The sequence below is a fragment of the Limulus polyphemus genome, unplaced genomic scaffold, assembly GCF_000517525.1.
Source record: "Limulus polyphemus unplaced genomic scaffold, Limulus_polyphemus-2.1.2 Scaffold5397, whole genome shotgun sequence".
NCBI classification, from domain to species: domain Eukaryota; kingdom Metazoa; phylum Arthropoda; class Merostomata; order Xiphosura; family Limulidae; genus Limulus; species Limulus polyphemus.
In genome coordinates, this window is record NW_013671007.1 from 1 (window position 1) to 14,639 (window position 14,639).

General features: G+C 34.2%; 1 protein-coding gene across 1 annotated transcript in view; it reads left to right on the top strand.

Moving 5' to 3' along the window:
• Positions 1 to 2,050: 2,050 nt before the first annotated feature.
• The window catches only part of LOC106472517 (transcription factor IIIB 90 kDa subunit-like), a gene marked incomplete at its 3' end in the record, with an annotated part of 63,460 nt that continues 50,871 nt past the window's right edge, over positions 2,051 to 14,639 (top strand). Inside the window, exons 1-3 of the mRNA XM_013933172.2 lie at positions 2,051 to 2,136; positions 12,240 to 12,441; positions 14,153 to 14,230. Coding sequence (XP_013788626.1) covers positions 12,258 to 12,441; positions 14,153 to 14,230 — 262 coding nt within the window. The remainder of the gene's footprint in view (positions 2,137 to 12,239; positions 12,442 to 14,152; positions 14,231 to 14,639) is intronic.

The window sequence follows — 14,639 nt, forward strand, 5'->3', positions numbered from 1 at the left end:
CATGAATAACGCTGATGCCAAATCTTATTTAGCAAGAACGATATTCTATACTAAATTGTTAGAAATTAATTAAACTATCATTCACTTTTCAAAACTTAGAGAGTAAAAATGTAGATTTATGGTATGTTATTGTTGTGCGGCTCTTAGCATGACTGAAATGCTCAACAATTACTTTTCGCGGTGGATGGTATAAGTAGCTCAGAGCTTTGGCTCTTAGTGAAACCGAGAATGCAATTCCTTTTTAAAGTCCATGAAATAATTGAAATTGATAGATTAACTTAAGCTTGTTACATAACTGGGGTCGGATACTTTCTCTAGATTAACTTAATCTTTTCCTGTCACTGGGGACGGGTAATTTTCCTTGTATATATATATAGCTCTCTCTTCTTGTTTGAATGCAACATATTTTCTTACATAAAAAAGAACACCAGCTTAGAAGAGTTAAAGGCGCCAATGTACGTATACATACACACACATATTTATAGTAATATTATACAACTATAAAAGCAGAGATTTTTTATAATTGAAACATCAAGTTATGCTCAATTTTCAAAATGAAGAAATTCAGAATACAAGATGAAATTTAAATCTTGAAACTGTTTGGTCTCAAATGTGCAATTTGACATACGATTGACAGAAAACCGATCCTAATCATTTTACAGGTAATCAAAACTTTATAATTTCCGCCTTCTGTGACGGGAAAATGATTTGGCCCAATACAAGCTATGTGCTTTCATGTATCTAAGAAAATCAAGAAAGTTTCTTTTGTAATAAAATCTGGCCTACATTATTAGCGTTTAGATGTTCAAAAGTTATAAATACTTTAGGGCAATGGAGGGCAACATAAACTAACCTGCAGGTCACAAGTGCCTTCAAACACCCATAAAGACCACAAGACTCCTTTATCATTCATAAGCCAAAAAATAATAGAAAAAATATTTTCAGGTACATGGAGGCTTCCGGTTAACCCATACATGCAACCCATTAGCAATGGATTGCCCACTACTGATTTAGGGATAAGCTACAATAAATCGATACTAGATTGTCATAGATGCACAAAACATGATAGATATAAGTACAGTTAAAAGAGCCACTGTTATGATAATTGTAGAAGCTGTTATTCTGATATTCACAGGTAAATCTTTAACCTGCAAATATTAAGTTCGGATTAAAAAAACGAACTGTGGAAGAATAGAAGTAACTCAGACAGCAAGAAAAGTCAAACTGACAGAAGTATACACCAAATAATAAAATAAAAATCATCAACACAAAATGCGTTGGTGTATTTACTTCAACACCTATTATTTCATAGTACACTGGCTGGCCAGCAAAGTTCCCTAGTTACTGGAGAAGAAGAAAAGGACTAATTTACTTGACGAAGACAGATAAGACATTTGTTAATAACAAATCAAAGTTCTGGTGCAGTATCCCACGATCTTAGCTTAACTACGTCCAAAATCATTATCTCATATTCAATGGGAGATTAATTTTCGGCTCACAACTACCTCAAAATAGACCTCTGCACCACTCTTTCATTGGGGTATGTGTCACACCTCAGGGAAGGATACATACAGACGCATTCCCAGTCGAGTAGAAGCTCTTTTGGAAGACCACTGTGGTATGTAGCCGTGTTGGCTATGTAGTTGACGACTACCTACATTCTTTTGCACAAGAGCGTTTACTAATTACAGAGTACTTACAGGAAAAAGTTGAAAGATTTTCCTGAATACATCCGAATAAAGGCGTATTTATATTTTAGTTATGGAAAATAAAACCTAGCAGTTTTCAACTGATACACAACATTTAGATAGATTAATTTAAAATATATATTTGAGCTATAAATATTTAATCAAATTCCTATTTCTTTTTATAATGAAAAATAACAAACTCCTCTTACTACTACATTTATTCCTAGTTTCGAATATGCAGTTGCAGCCTAGGTATAGCTATAGAGTATAGACTATTGTTCGTGAAGAGCCTATAAGAATATTCGTATACACCTCCGACTTTTAAATTTTAATACAGACGTCAGCACTATCGTTAGCTTAATAACAGAGCTATTTCACATGTTGTCGTGGTGTAGGCCTATTTGAATTTGGAAAGCTTGTCGAATCCAGAGAATAATTTGGAAATTGTGTAAGTGTATTAAATTTAAATACACATTTGGTGCATAATAAAATGAGTCTTAAGTAAATTTTAAAAACTAAGCCTGTGAATTTGAAATATTTGTACTGTGTGGTCGATTTTCGGAGTTGAGAATAACTAAGAAGACTTAAAACCTATAAAAGTTAAATTACAAACTAAAACTTATTTGTATTTGTATAGTAATTAGTAATAATAGTATTAGTATTACTATTAATTATACTAATAATATTAGTACTGTCGTTCTGACTCAAATTCTGTCACTATACCACTTTAATGGACTGCAACTGCTGTTGAAAGAAAAGATGACATTTTAGCTTTTATACTGAGGCTTTCTTTAGACCCATTTCCAAAAGTCAATTTCTCTATTAGAATAGTAAAGCTGTATAAGCTGAAGATAATTTTAAAATCTATATTTATGTCCCCTTGCCCTTCCATTCTCACCATTTAATATGAAAAAAAGATACATTGATATTATCAATTCCCCTAATAATCTTGAACACTTGCATCAACCCCCCCCCCCCCTTGTAATGATCTTAAACACAAACAGCCACTAAAACTAGGGTTAAAACAAAAAAATAAATTTATTGAACTTTGATGACCACAGAAATCCAAAATGAAGCTTTCAGCCAATTGGAATACAAAGTTTATAATCTACCAAAACGCAATTTATAGATATGTGCTGGCAGGACTTGATACTGATGTTAATGAACAAAACAACCTAAATACCAATAAATAAAGCAATCAGGAAAAAGAACCAGACAAAGAAAAAACCAGATTCCAAGATAATATTCTATGTTCAAACAGCTACAAGATCAACAACAATAATACTTTTCAGTTTTATCTTGTGAACTAACTCATTGTAGCTCATGGCAGGGCTTTAATTTAGTTGTTAGACCACAAGATTACATCTCGTGCGACCATGAATTTACGTAATTTTCACAACATCAATAATATCTGTTTGTCACCAATAGGGGAAGCTGGTGTCAGTTTCATAATGCATAGATACATACATGCATATTCAGTCAACGCGATCTTCTAGAAGATGAGTTAGTGCTTTAACTAAAAATTTAGAGCTAAACTAAACAATAGAAGGAATAATAAATGAACAGTAAACAAAACCATAACAAACTAAAAATTGAATTCACTATATCCCACCCTAAATCTTCTTCTTTCAAGAGAAAATTTTAACCAGTTCTCATATGAAAACCTTTCCATCCTAGGTATCATCCTAATAGCCCTCATTTTAACACTTGACAATTAAATGTACTTTTTAAGGTACGAAGCTCAAGACATTCTTCAAATGGGGCCTAACCAGTGAGCTACACAATGAAATGAAATGATAACCTTTTTAAACTTGTATTTCTGTAACTATAACCCAAAATCCTATTTGTCTCACTACTGGTTATATATTAAATGGCTTAAGATTTATCAACCAAAAAACCAAGATCCTTTTCCTCCATAACACTGTTAAGACTATACCTATCAAAATGACACTATAATTTAAGTTATGATAACCCATATGTATTATCTTGCATATATTATAGTTAAAAAAACCATCTGCCAGTTATTTTTCCCACTCACTAAATGATAACAATACTCAAGATCTTAATATCATCAGCAAATATAAGCAGTTTATTGACCATTTCTTTATCTATGTCACTGATGTAAATAGAAAAGGTCCCAAGACCCAACAATAAGCTGTAAGATACCAAACTTGTGACATTAATCCAGACTGAAGCACATTTATAGTAACCCTCTGCTTTCTTCCCTACAGTTAATTATTTGAGCCAACTTATCTTGCAGAGAAAATTTTTTAACAAGCCTTTTATGTAACACCTTGTCAACTGCTTTCTGAAAATCCAGATATACCAGATTCACATCTTATCTTCATCTATGTAAGCAGTAACTTCTGCAAAGAATTTCAAAATATTAGTAAGGCAAGATTTTCTCTTTGTGAAACATGTTGACTATCCAACAAAAATTTAAACCTTTGTCAAATGATTTTGCAAAGCATATTTGATCTGACTATCAAAACATTTTCCCACCACCAACATAAGACTAACAGGCCTATAATTACATGTACAATTTTAATTGCCTCTCTTAAAAGGAGGAGTAACTTTAGCCCACTACTCAAGGACTTGCAAAAAATGTTAGCAAGTGGGTCAAATATCCAATCCTTAACTCCCGTTCAAAACCCTTGAGGAAATATCTAGTTCTGGAACTTTGACATTCTTTAAACTTCCCAATTTTTTTCTCAAGCACAAAATTAAAGTTATAATCTTGTTCATTAATCATGTTTCCCTTTAGCATTTATTGAGGATGAAGAATACTGCTTAAATCATTAGTAAAAACTAGATAGAAAATAGAATTTAGTTACCCAGCCATGTTATAAGCATCAGAAATATACCTTTCATTATCATCTTTCAAATGACTTGCTCCCATTCGAATATTTAAATAAAAGTTACATTTGACCAACTGATCCCAGTTCACACCATAACAGTTGCTGTTCATGCAGTTTAATAATATGAATAATGTCTCAACAGTTACTATGTCTATTGCATCCCATTTACATGATAAGCCCTGGTACTAGTTATAGAAGATGTAGTGTGGTTGACATACTGATATACATTATTTTTGTTTTCACTCACAAGTTCCTAATATTTTGCTTAACCTTAATGTATTTAAAGACATTTTAACATTTTCTGATAACATTTTTCATGGTCACTTTTTGATCACCTTGTGTCCTGTTTGATTGACTCTCTTGATCAGTTATAATTGTTGTAGCAGTGAACTTGTAATGTTTTGTTTAATTTTATATCCTATCCTTTTTTTTTCTATTAGCAATACCAAAAGCTTTAATAACATTAGGAAATTTAAGCAACTTATTGACCATTGCTTCATCTATTTCATTGATGTAAATCTAACTGTGCAAAGGTCCTAACACTTAACCCTGAGGTATCCCATTTGTTTGCTGAAATGCTTTCTAAAAATACAAGTATACAACAAATCCACATCCATATCCTCATCTGCATAAGCAGTAATCTTTTCATTGTTAAGGTTAAGGTAAGAAAACTATTCTCAGTGTCACTTATTAAAAGCCTACTTTCCAAATACATATCTAAATTACTTTTGACAACATATTCCAACAGACTTTTAAAAACAAGTCAAAATTAATTTGCCTATATTTTTTAAAATATCCCTAGATTCTTTGAAAAAGTAGGATCACACAAATAATCTTCCAATTATGAAGAATTAATTTTCCCAATGTGAAAAACATCTAAAAAAAAGGAGTTAAGTCCCTGTTAACTTTCTGCTAAGTTTCTTCAAGATGTTAGGATAAATCTTATTAGAGCCTGAAGCTTTATTCTCAAAAATTGTATCTCTGGTTTTTCTAGAACTGCTACTTCTATGTAATTAGAATTCAAATATGTATCCTTCCACCCTTAAAGAAATTGGATTGATTGTTAATCTTCACCTTTTTTTTTACTAAGAATACTAGAACGAAAATTTTATCACTTTAGCTATGTTTCTTCTGTAAAATTGCTCCCATCAAAATCTCTTAAGGGACCAATATAATGCTTGTCTATTTTGATTAAGAAGTCAGCACACAGGATCGCATGCAAAAGCTGTGATGGTTTTTCAAACAAGACCCAAAACTCGAGTGCTTTCTAATGGTTCACTATTCTCCTTCTGGAGAATAAAGGGTTGTGCAAATATTCAGTCCTAGAAATTAGCAGTGTATGTGGCATTTTATGATAAACATCAAGTACAATGGATAAAAAAAAAGACAAGATGGCATAATAAAAAAAACTCGTAACTTTTCCCTTTAATTTAATATATATATAAACTCCCTCTTGACATTTTTTCAAATACTAATGTTAGTTTGTTTAATTAATTTTGCAATGTACATGTATGTTGCTCAATGAAAAGCCAAGCAAAAAAGCAGGTAAGTAACATTACAAGTCTAGTTTCCATTTCTAAGTTGTAATGTGTATTTTGATATTTGTGCAGACCACTGAAGATATTTATAATTATCTGTTTAGTAGCTTTTACACTGTATTAGTTTATTTAATAAACATTTGTTTCAATCAGGATATGATTCAAGACCAAAACTAACATGCACTTTGTCAAAACCATATGTAGTGTGAGCAAGTTGAGTTTTGGATTTTAGTGTGTTTGAGTAATGGAGGTGTCATTGAAGTTTATTATTTAAATCTCAAATAGTTTGACATATTTTTGATACTTGTTCATACAAAGCAAACAAAAAAAGTAAGTTCAATTTTGAATTATTCAAAAAATAAAGAATATCAAACTTTGAAAACAAACTTATTAGTAGTCTTGTACTGTATTTTGCTATCATTGAACAACATTTTTATTTTTTATTCTTACTGTTATTGTTTGATTTTTACTTTTTATGGGCAGAATGTGACAAAGTTTGTGCCTCAAGTTTAACTTTGAAAGCTGCCTATAATTTTATGATTTCACCCAAAATAGAAAAACCTAATGCAAGTTTTTGTTTTTCATCTTGTCGAAGATACTTGCCTTGTATCTCCCTTATGTATCAAGTGCATCTTTAACTGAAAGAATCTCTTCAAGATGGACAATGATATTTGCCACAATGTTATCTTAATTAATGCACTTAAGATGTTATTTTGTTTGCCATTGAATTGTGTCCAAATTTTAAAAACTGGTATTAGAAAACCCTGATATTTTCCTATTTTGTGCTCCCTAAGAGCAAACATGATTTTTTATTTTCTGTTTCTTTATTCTGTACCTAGAACCATAAAAATATTTTTTTTTATTTAAGGAGCTACATAATGAGCTGAGTTTTTAAAGTTCTAGATGCTTCTGTACTACTACTTACAATGCATTTATTTGAAAAAAACAGAATATTATCAACTAATCATAAAGTTGTAAGGTTTATTAGATGTGTGAGGTTAACAGGCTCGTAAACAACATAGCAGTATAGATTCATCATTGTCAGCTTTCTGTTGATAACTAAAGCCATTAGAAAATAACTAAAACAAAAGTACGGTGTACATTTATGTGTGTTCATGAAACTATTTTAGATGTATTTCATGGCTTCGTAGATGTACCAACTGTAGAAAGCTTTGGGAACAGTTTCTCAGGGATACATCTATTTTATAATGCAAAAAACAACAAATAACACAAACCACAGAAAAAAAGGCCAGAATCATGAAGTATGCCAGTCTTCAGTGAAAATACTTTTAAACTAAGAGAAAAGAAAAAACTTCTGAGATGATATCTCTTCTTCATGCATAGAATAGTTCGAACCATCATGCATCTGCCTATGGGAATTGCATGCTACTAGGCTTGAGCTAACTCCCACCTAAAAATCATGTGTTTAACATGAACTGCACTAGTGCTTGATCAATAATTTATAAAACACATCCATTCTAGACAATGCCAAGGAAAAGAATGAACATGTTTTGAGTACAAGTAATTAGGGGGGGGGTACTGTGCAAGGAAATTGTGCTGCCCTCCTATTAGTAGAGGGCTGTTGTCACATGATGTCAGCATTTAAACATAAGTTACCATCACCTGAGAACTTATAATGGGTAAGCAGGGGAATTTTTTTTTCCTTTAGTAATGAAAGAATCAGATGAAATTCTTAAAAAAAAAGTAAGTTTCTTAAACTATCACAAATCTCATGTAATTTTGTGATAGTGATGACATTCCTGACACAGGATCTGTGTATATTGGGGTTTCTGAGGGTTTGTTGTCTGTGGAGGATATGGCAGCCACTGTTCAACATGTTGTGGGTTCCCTGATGCATACTGGGCCCCTTTCTCCTGTCTATCAGGATAATGTTCCTTTTTCCCAGTTACAACATGATCAGGATGATGATGATTTGACCAGCTATCTCCCCTCCCCCCTCTGAGGGGTTGCTCCAGGCATAGCTTTATCTGTTGAGGAAAATCTACATCTTTCTAATCATTTCCTTCACCTGATTTTGCAGGCATGTTCCTTTTCCTTTTTGTCTTTTGATCCCCCCTCCCAATGCTTTACTATATGAAACTCTTACTCAAGACTACTCCTTCACCTGACAGTATTTTTTGTATACTCGACTCTTTTGTTCTAGATTACAGCTGTTATACCTTTCCATTCCTCAATTCACAGTCTTTGGAATCTCTTTTTACCTTCCTGGGAGTGTGTGGACTCCTTAATATCTATTTCCCTTTATAATGCTTAATTATTGAGAATTTGTCTCTTTCTTACCACCCTCCTGCATTCTCTCTTCACTTCACTTGATGTTTCAGAAACTTCATGGTGCTCTGGGGGATAGTTTTCTGAAGGTATTTGTTCTCTTTTTTTTTCACCACATTGGCCAATGCTCCTCCTCCTTCTTTCTATGTTCTTTGTTGGGCTCCATTTCTTCACCCAGAAGTCTTCAAAGGTATTCCTGACTCACTCCCGGACTAAGGCATCTGGTATCATTCCTCAATGTCTGCTATTGTTTCTTGATTTTCTCAACCTCATCTTTCTGTTCCTGTTCTTACGCTTGCTGAATTCATGTCTCCCATTCCAGCTTCCTGGCTTTCTTCTGCTTCCAGTTCTCCCACTTCATGATGACAGGATCATCGCTTGACTTGTCAGTGACCACTTTGTTAGTCCTGGTCCTATGGGGTCCCATTTGTCTCTCTCTTTGCCAGCCTTTGGTCTCCATTTTGATTCAATAGATGGGCTATTCAAGTTCTCACCCACTACCTATCTCTTCACCCTTTTCATTTCCTTTGATCTTCTTTGTCTTAAGGATATGGTCTAAGATCACTTGGCCAAGAATGTCATCAAGAGGGTGTTTATCCTACAGCTAGTTATTACTTTCATCTTTTTGTGGTCCCCAAGAAGACTGGAAACTGGTGTCTGGTTATCGACCTGTCATCTCTCAGCTGGTTTCCTATCAACCTTCAGTTCCATATGGAGGGATTCTTTTCTGTCCAGTGGTTCTTGTCACTCGGACTGTGGATGACTAGGGTTTTTCGGACACCTTTTTATATTTTCTGATTGCCTTGTCCTCCAGCATTTTCTTTGTTTCATCCATTGGAATCAGGTCTTCCAGTACTATGATTTTCCTTTTGGCATTCTTTCTGCTCCTTATCTCTTTAATCACGTCATGAGAGCATTTGCCCACCTTGTTCATGGATTTGGGCTGAGGTTCCATTATTACTTAAGACTTCTTTTCTCACACCAGCATTCTTCTGCAGGAAGCTGCTCAGCTTGGCTAACTTTTCATGCATTCCAAGTCTTTTATCACCCCCACCCTATAGTTGGTACATCTGGGTGTGTTCATCATCTCTTGCCTCAGTTGGGCTCAGCCTTCTCCAATTCACTTATGAGCAATGGAATGTCTTATCACCAAAGTTTGTGCTTCTTTTTTACATCCTGTACGTGAGGTTCCTTTGCTTTTAGGAATTCTGGCTTTCCTTGAACCATTTAGGCCACACACACGTTCCTCTTCCAGAGGAAGTTGTGGAACCTTTCTCAGGATCCTTTTTCCTGGAATGTGCACCTCCCTTCTCCTTATCTCAAGGGTTTGTCTTGGTGGCATGACAATGCCAACATCATGTTGGGCATCCTCTTGCTGCCTCTTACTGAATCTCCATCTCTTCACAGGTGCTTCTATGTTGGGCTAGGGAAGTGTCTCTGAATGACTGCAGGACTTTAGGCATGTGGGATTCAGAGAAGTGTTCAATGCAGATCAATGTGCTTGAAGTTCTCACCATCTGTAAGGCATTTTCTTATTTCCTCCTTCATATGGATCGGCTGGTCATGATCCATTTTGACAATTCCTCAGTCATTACTTATATCAACTGTCAGAGGGATACTCATTTCAGGACTCTTCTTCCATGTATTGGACCTGCTATCTTGGGCTTATTTCCATCGGATTCATTCTCATGGCTTGTAATGTGCCAGGGGCTCTGAATTTGGTGGTGGATCACCTCTCATGGCTGGACAGTGTTTTAACCATGGAGTGATCTCTCCACCCTCAGATTTTTTATTGCGTTTGTCCTCATTGGGCATGCCTCTCATCAATGCCTTTGCCACTCTCAACACCAAACTTCTCTTTGGGTTCCCAATTTCTCAACCTTCAGCCCTGGTGGTTGGTGCTTTCAGTCAGGACTGGTCTCACCTTTTTCTGTATGTTTATTCTCCTATTCCTCTTCTCCCTTGTGTCATCATTTTGATATGCGACACTCCTTGTCGGGTCCTGTTGGTGGCACCTATTTGGCTAGCACAATCCTGACTTCTGCTTCATCAATTGGCATCCAGGTGCATTTTTCCTCTGCCTCATTCTCATCCTGAATTGCTTTAACCACATGCCTCTTTCACCCAGAGGTGTTGTCTCTTCATCTTTATGTGTTGGATTTGACCATTTCTTTGCTTGCAGGGCTGGATTCTCTGATCATGTGGCCCTTTTCTTATCCCATTCTTGTTGTCCTTCAGCTCAGTCTGTTTATCAACAGAAGTATTGAATTTTATTAATATTGGTCCATCAGTTCCTCCCTTCCTTCATACCATCTTACAGTAGCCCACTTTTTGGCCTTTTTCACATGGTTGTTCAACCATGGATTGTTGGTTTCTACTATTGCTGGTTCTCAGTCAGCTTGATCAACTACATTTTGCTATTCCCATCACTGTCAGGTTTTTCTTCTCTACTTTGTTCCGATCCTTTCTTCTTCATTGACCCTCTCGTCATATTCATATTGCCTGACTGGGACTTTGACATGGTTTTACATGTTCTGTTTGAGCTGTTGGCTTCATGTTCATTATAACGTCTTTCTCTGAAGACATGTTTTCTTCTTTTTGCCTGTGGTTGCTATCATTAAGATATATATGTCATTGATGCTTTTTCATTTTCACAGAACCATGGACAAGATTCTTCAGGCTGGCATGTGGATGAACCTGCACATGTTCATCATCCATTATCTTCATCATCTGGCTGTTTCATTTCTTGCAGAATTTTGACTCCCTCCAGTTGCTGTTCTTCAATAAAACTACATAACATCTTTGAGAAGGATAACTAGATTTTCTTTTTCTTCACCCTTTCCTCTTTTATAGAATTTTTATGGCTGGTGTTGCCTCTCAGGATATGTTGCATGTTTTCCAAAACCTACATTTGCCCAGGGGTAATGGAAAGTGCTCAATCCATCAGTCCTGGCCACTGTTGAGATTGAGTGTTCTGCAAGACCACTAGAGGTATCCTTGTGGTATTAGAATTACCCAATTGCCCAATCCAGACTGTACCTTTCCATGGAAAAAGCTGGTACCAGGGAAGTGATTGCCCACTTCTTTGGCCTGTGCTTACTGGCTTTTAAAAATAAGGTTTTGTGGTTATCCATTGCACTGTCTCCAGTGAAAAGACCTTTCTGGCAAGCAAGTGTTGGAGACTCGGGCACTTCTCTGGATCTCCACCCCCCTTTCAAGTAGAGTATGGGAGACCCTTGCCACTCAGCAGTTCCTACTCGCTAGGGTGGTAGACCTTGGAAACTTCCTCACTGAATGTGTACAGCATAATATGGTGGGAAGTGGGTGAGGGTGATGTTATTTTCTGTGTAGTACAGGTCACTCTTCAAACAGCTAATGAGCTCTCCTGCATTGGAAATGGTTTGTCACTCTCATCTCTATGTGTCTAGTTAAGTCGAGGTGAGATACATAGTGTATGGTCTAATTGAGCCTTAATCACACAACACTTCTTGGCTCTCTGATCACTTCTGTGTGGGTGGTCACTTGGTCATAATAAAATCCTGGTGACATTTGGGGCTCTTTTGCCTAAGAATACTGAGAAATATTCAAATATGTTTCTCAAAAAACAAAATAAAAGCTTACTTAGAATTATATAATAAAAGTAATAAAAAGAATTTGATAGATAAGTCAAGAAGAAAAATTACATTTTGATTTGTAAGTCACAGTGTACATGAATACAAACACAACAATCTGTCTGGCTTGTATAAACTTTCTGATTTGTATAAATATGTTCTGATTTTATGCAAATTGAACAACACAGATAACCCTTATGTATGCAGTGAGCCTGTAAGTGAACTTGTATTTATGTCTTATGTTGTTGTTTTCAGAGTTCTGATAACTTGACAATGTCAGGTGGAACTTGCCAGCATTGTGGTTGTAGTGAGATTGACACTGATCCAGCACGAGGAGATGCTGTTTGTACAAATTGTGGCTCGGTGCTTGAGGATAACATAATTGTTGCTGAAGTTCAATTTGAAGAAGGTACTCATGGAGCATCAAGGGCTATTGGTCAGCTTGTTTCATCAGAAGGTATTATATTTATTAAATTTTACCTATTCAGTTTTAACTAATTTACTGTGCTTCAAGTCATTAGAGAATCCCTACTACAAATAGTGTAGTATTGTGTACTGTTGTTTCCCTGTTTTCTTATAATCAACCTATTCTTTCCTTTGCATGATTTTGTCAGATGTAACCTATCATTTCATTTACATGAACCCTTAATGTAGTTAATCTTTCAGTAACATAATCAATTAATTGTTGGCTCATTAATAAGTTATGTTCATCTAATCGATTATTCTGATGAGATGCCTAAAAAATATACAAAAGACATAAACTCAAAAAATTGTTTTTGATACCTGCAGTAGGCAGAGTAGATAGCCCACAATGACATTGTTTTGATTGCTTGGTTACTTGGGATAATTGGAAGTTTTAATAATTGGAAACCTTCATTTTGGTTAGTTGATTATTTTTATTAGTCTAGTGACATTATTGGTTAACCTGAACAAGCTTGAATTAATCATAAAGAATAATATAAAATCGTCATGTTAATATTTCAACGATTGAATAGTTGGAATAATCAAAAACAGTAATAATTGGAAATGCCAGTTCTGGTCAGTTGATTATTTTATGTGACACTAATCGACAAATTTGATGCTCATAGGTACCAATTAATTGAGGTAATTGCCCAGATCTAATTAGCATAGCTTGTTTATTTACTCACTTTAATTATTTATGTTAATTTATTTTATCATTTCACTAGTATGGTTTAAATCAGATACATAATTTAGTCAAGATTTGTTGATATACTTGTTTTGAAGCATTTATTGTGATATTTTGATGTAGCTTATCAATTGATTAATATCATTGAGGTCATCATGTTTGTATAGTTTATCGTTTCATTACATGGTTTCATCTTATATGTTAATGTAGTTTCTAATCTTACAACATGATTTATTCAAATATGTTGATGTAGTTCAGCATTTCACTACATGGTTCAACCAGAATTGTTGTTGCAGTATGTCATTTTACTGCTTGATTTAAATCAATCTTGAAACTTAGTTGAATGGATGGCAACTGCCTGGTGTAGATACACAAGTGTAGAGAACGACATTTCGAAAGATTTTCGAAACATCATCCTCTACACTCATGTTTCTATAACAGGCAATTGCCTCCATTCAACTAAGTTTCCTCATGAATAGTCTGCCTAAACAATCTGTCAAAGAATTAAACCAATCTGTTCATCATTTTATAATGTTATATAATCATATTTGTTGAATTAATTTTTTTATTTTATTAAATGGTATAATAATGTATGATTTTATGCTTATCATTTCATTAGTGTGGTTTATTTAAGTTTGTTGGCAGTGTCAGTCATTTCTTTAGCATGGTTTAATCTGGTTATATGGTGATGTTTATCATTTCATTAGTGTGGTTTATTTAGGTTTGTTGGCAGTGTCAGTCATTTCTTTAGCATGGTTTATCTGGTTATATGGTGATGTTTATCATTTCATTAGTATAGTTTAATTGGGTTTCATGATGGTTTATTCAGGTTTGTTGTAGCATGTTGTTTTGTTTTACTTAAACTTCACTATTGTGTCTTATTAAATTCTCATTCATTTAATATGATTTATAGAACAGAAAGCTCTATCACTTATGTTTAGTTTAAATTAACGTTTGGACATTTTGTTTAACCTTAATAAGATATCTCTACTTTTTTTTTTTTATTAACATTGTACTGTAGGGCATTCCTCAGGTGGACTTAATCTTGGTTACCAACATGGAATGGGAAGAGAATCAAGGGCAATTACACTTCAGAAAGGTTTGTAACTATGCAGTTGTATAAAGAGTACTGTAGCTTTTTTTTTTCTATGTAATATTTCACAGAGAAATTAATTTTTTACAATACATAATTAGGAGTTTTCAGAACAAAGTTAGTGAAGGATTCATTTGGAATATCGTTTACAATAGTTCTCTCTCTCCTTCTTATTTGTCTATAGTACTCATTTTGCTAATTTTTGACATTGTAACGTTACAAATACGTTCTTATTTAGACTACACTACACTATGTAAAAATGTATTTATTCTATTTCCAGGTACGATTTTAGAAATAGAAATTATGTTTAAACTTATTGAAATTTGAAATAGAACTTGCAAATAATCTTTTCTCCTTGAGGAAAAAATTCTAGGATGCAATTATACATATTATATATATATATATATATATATAT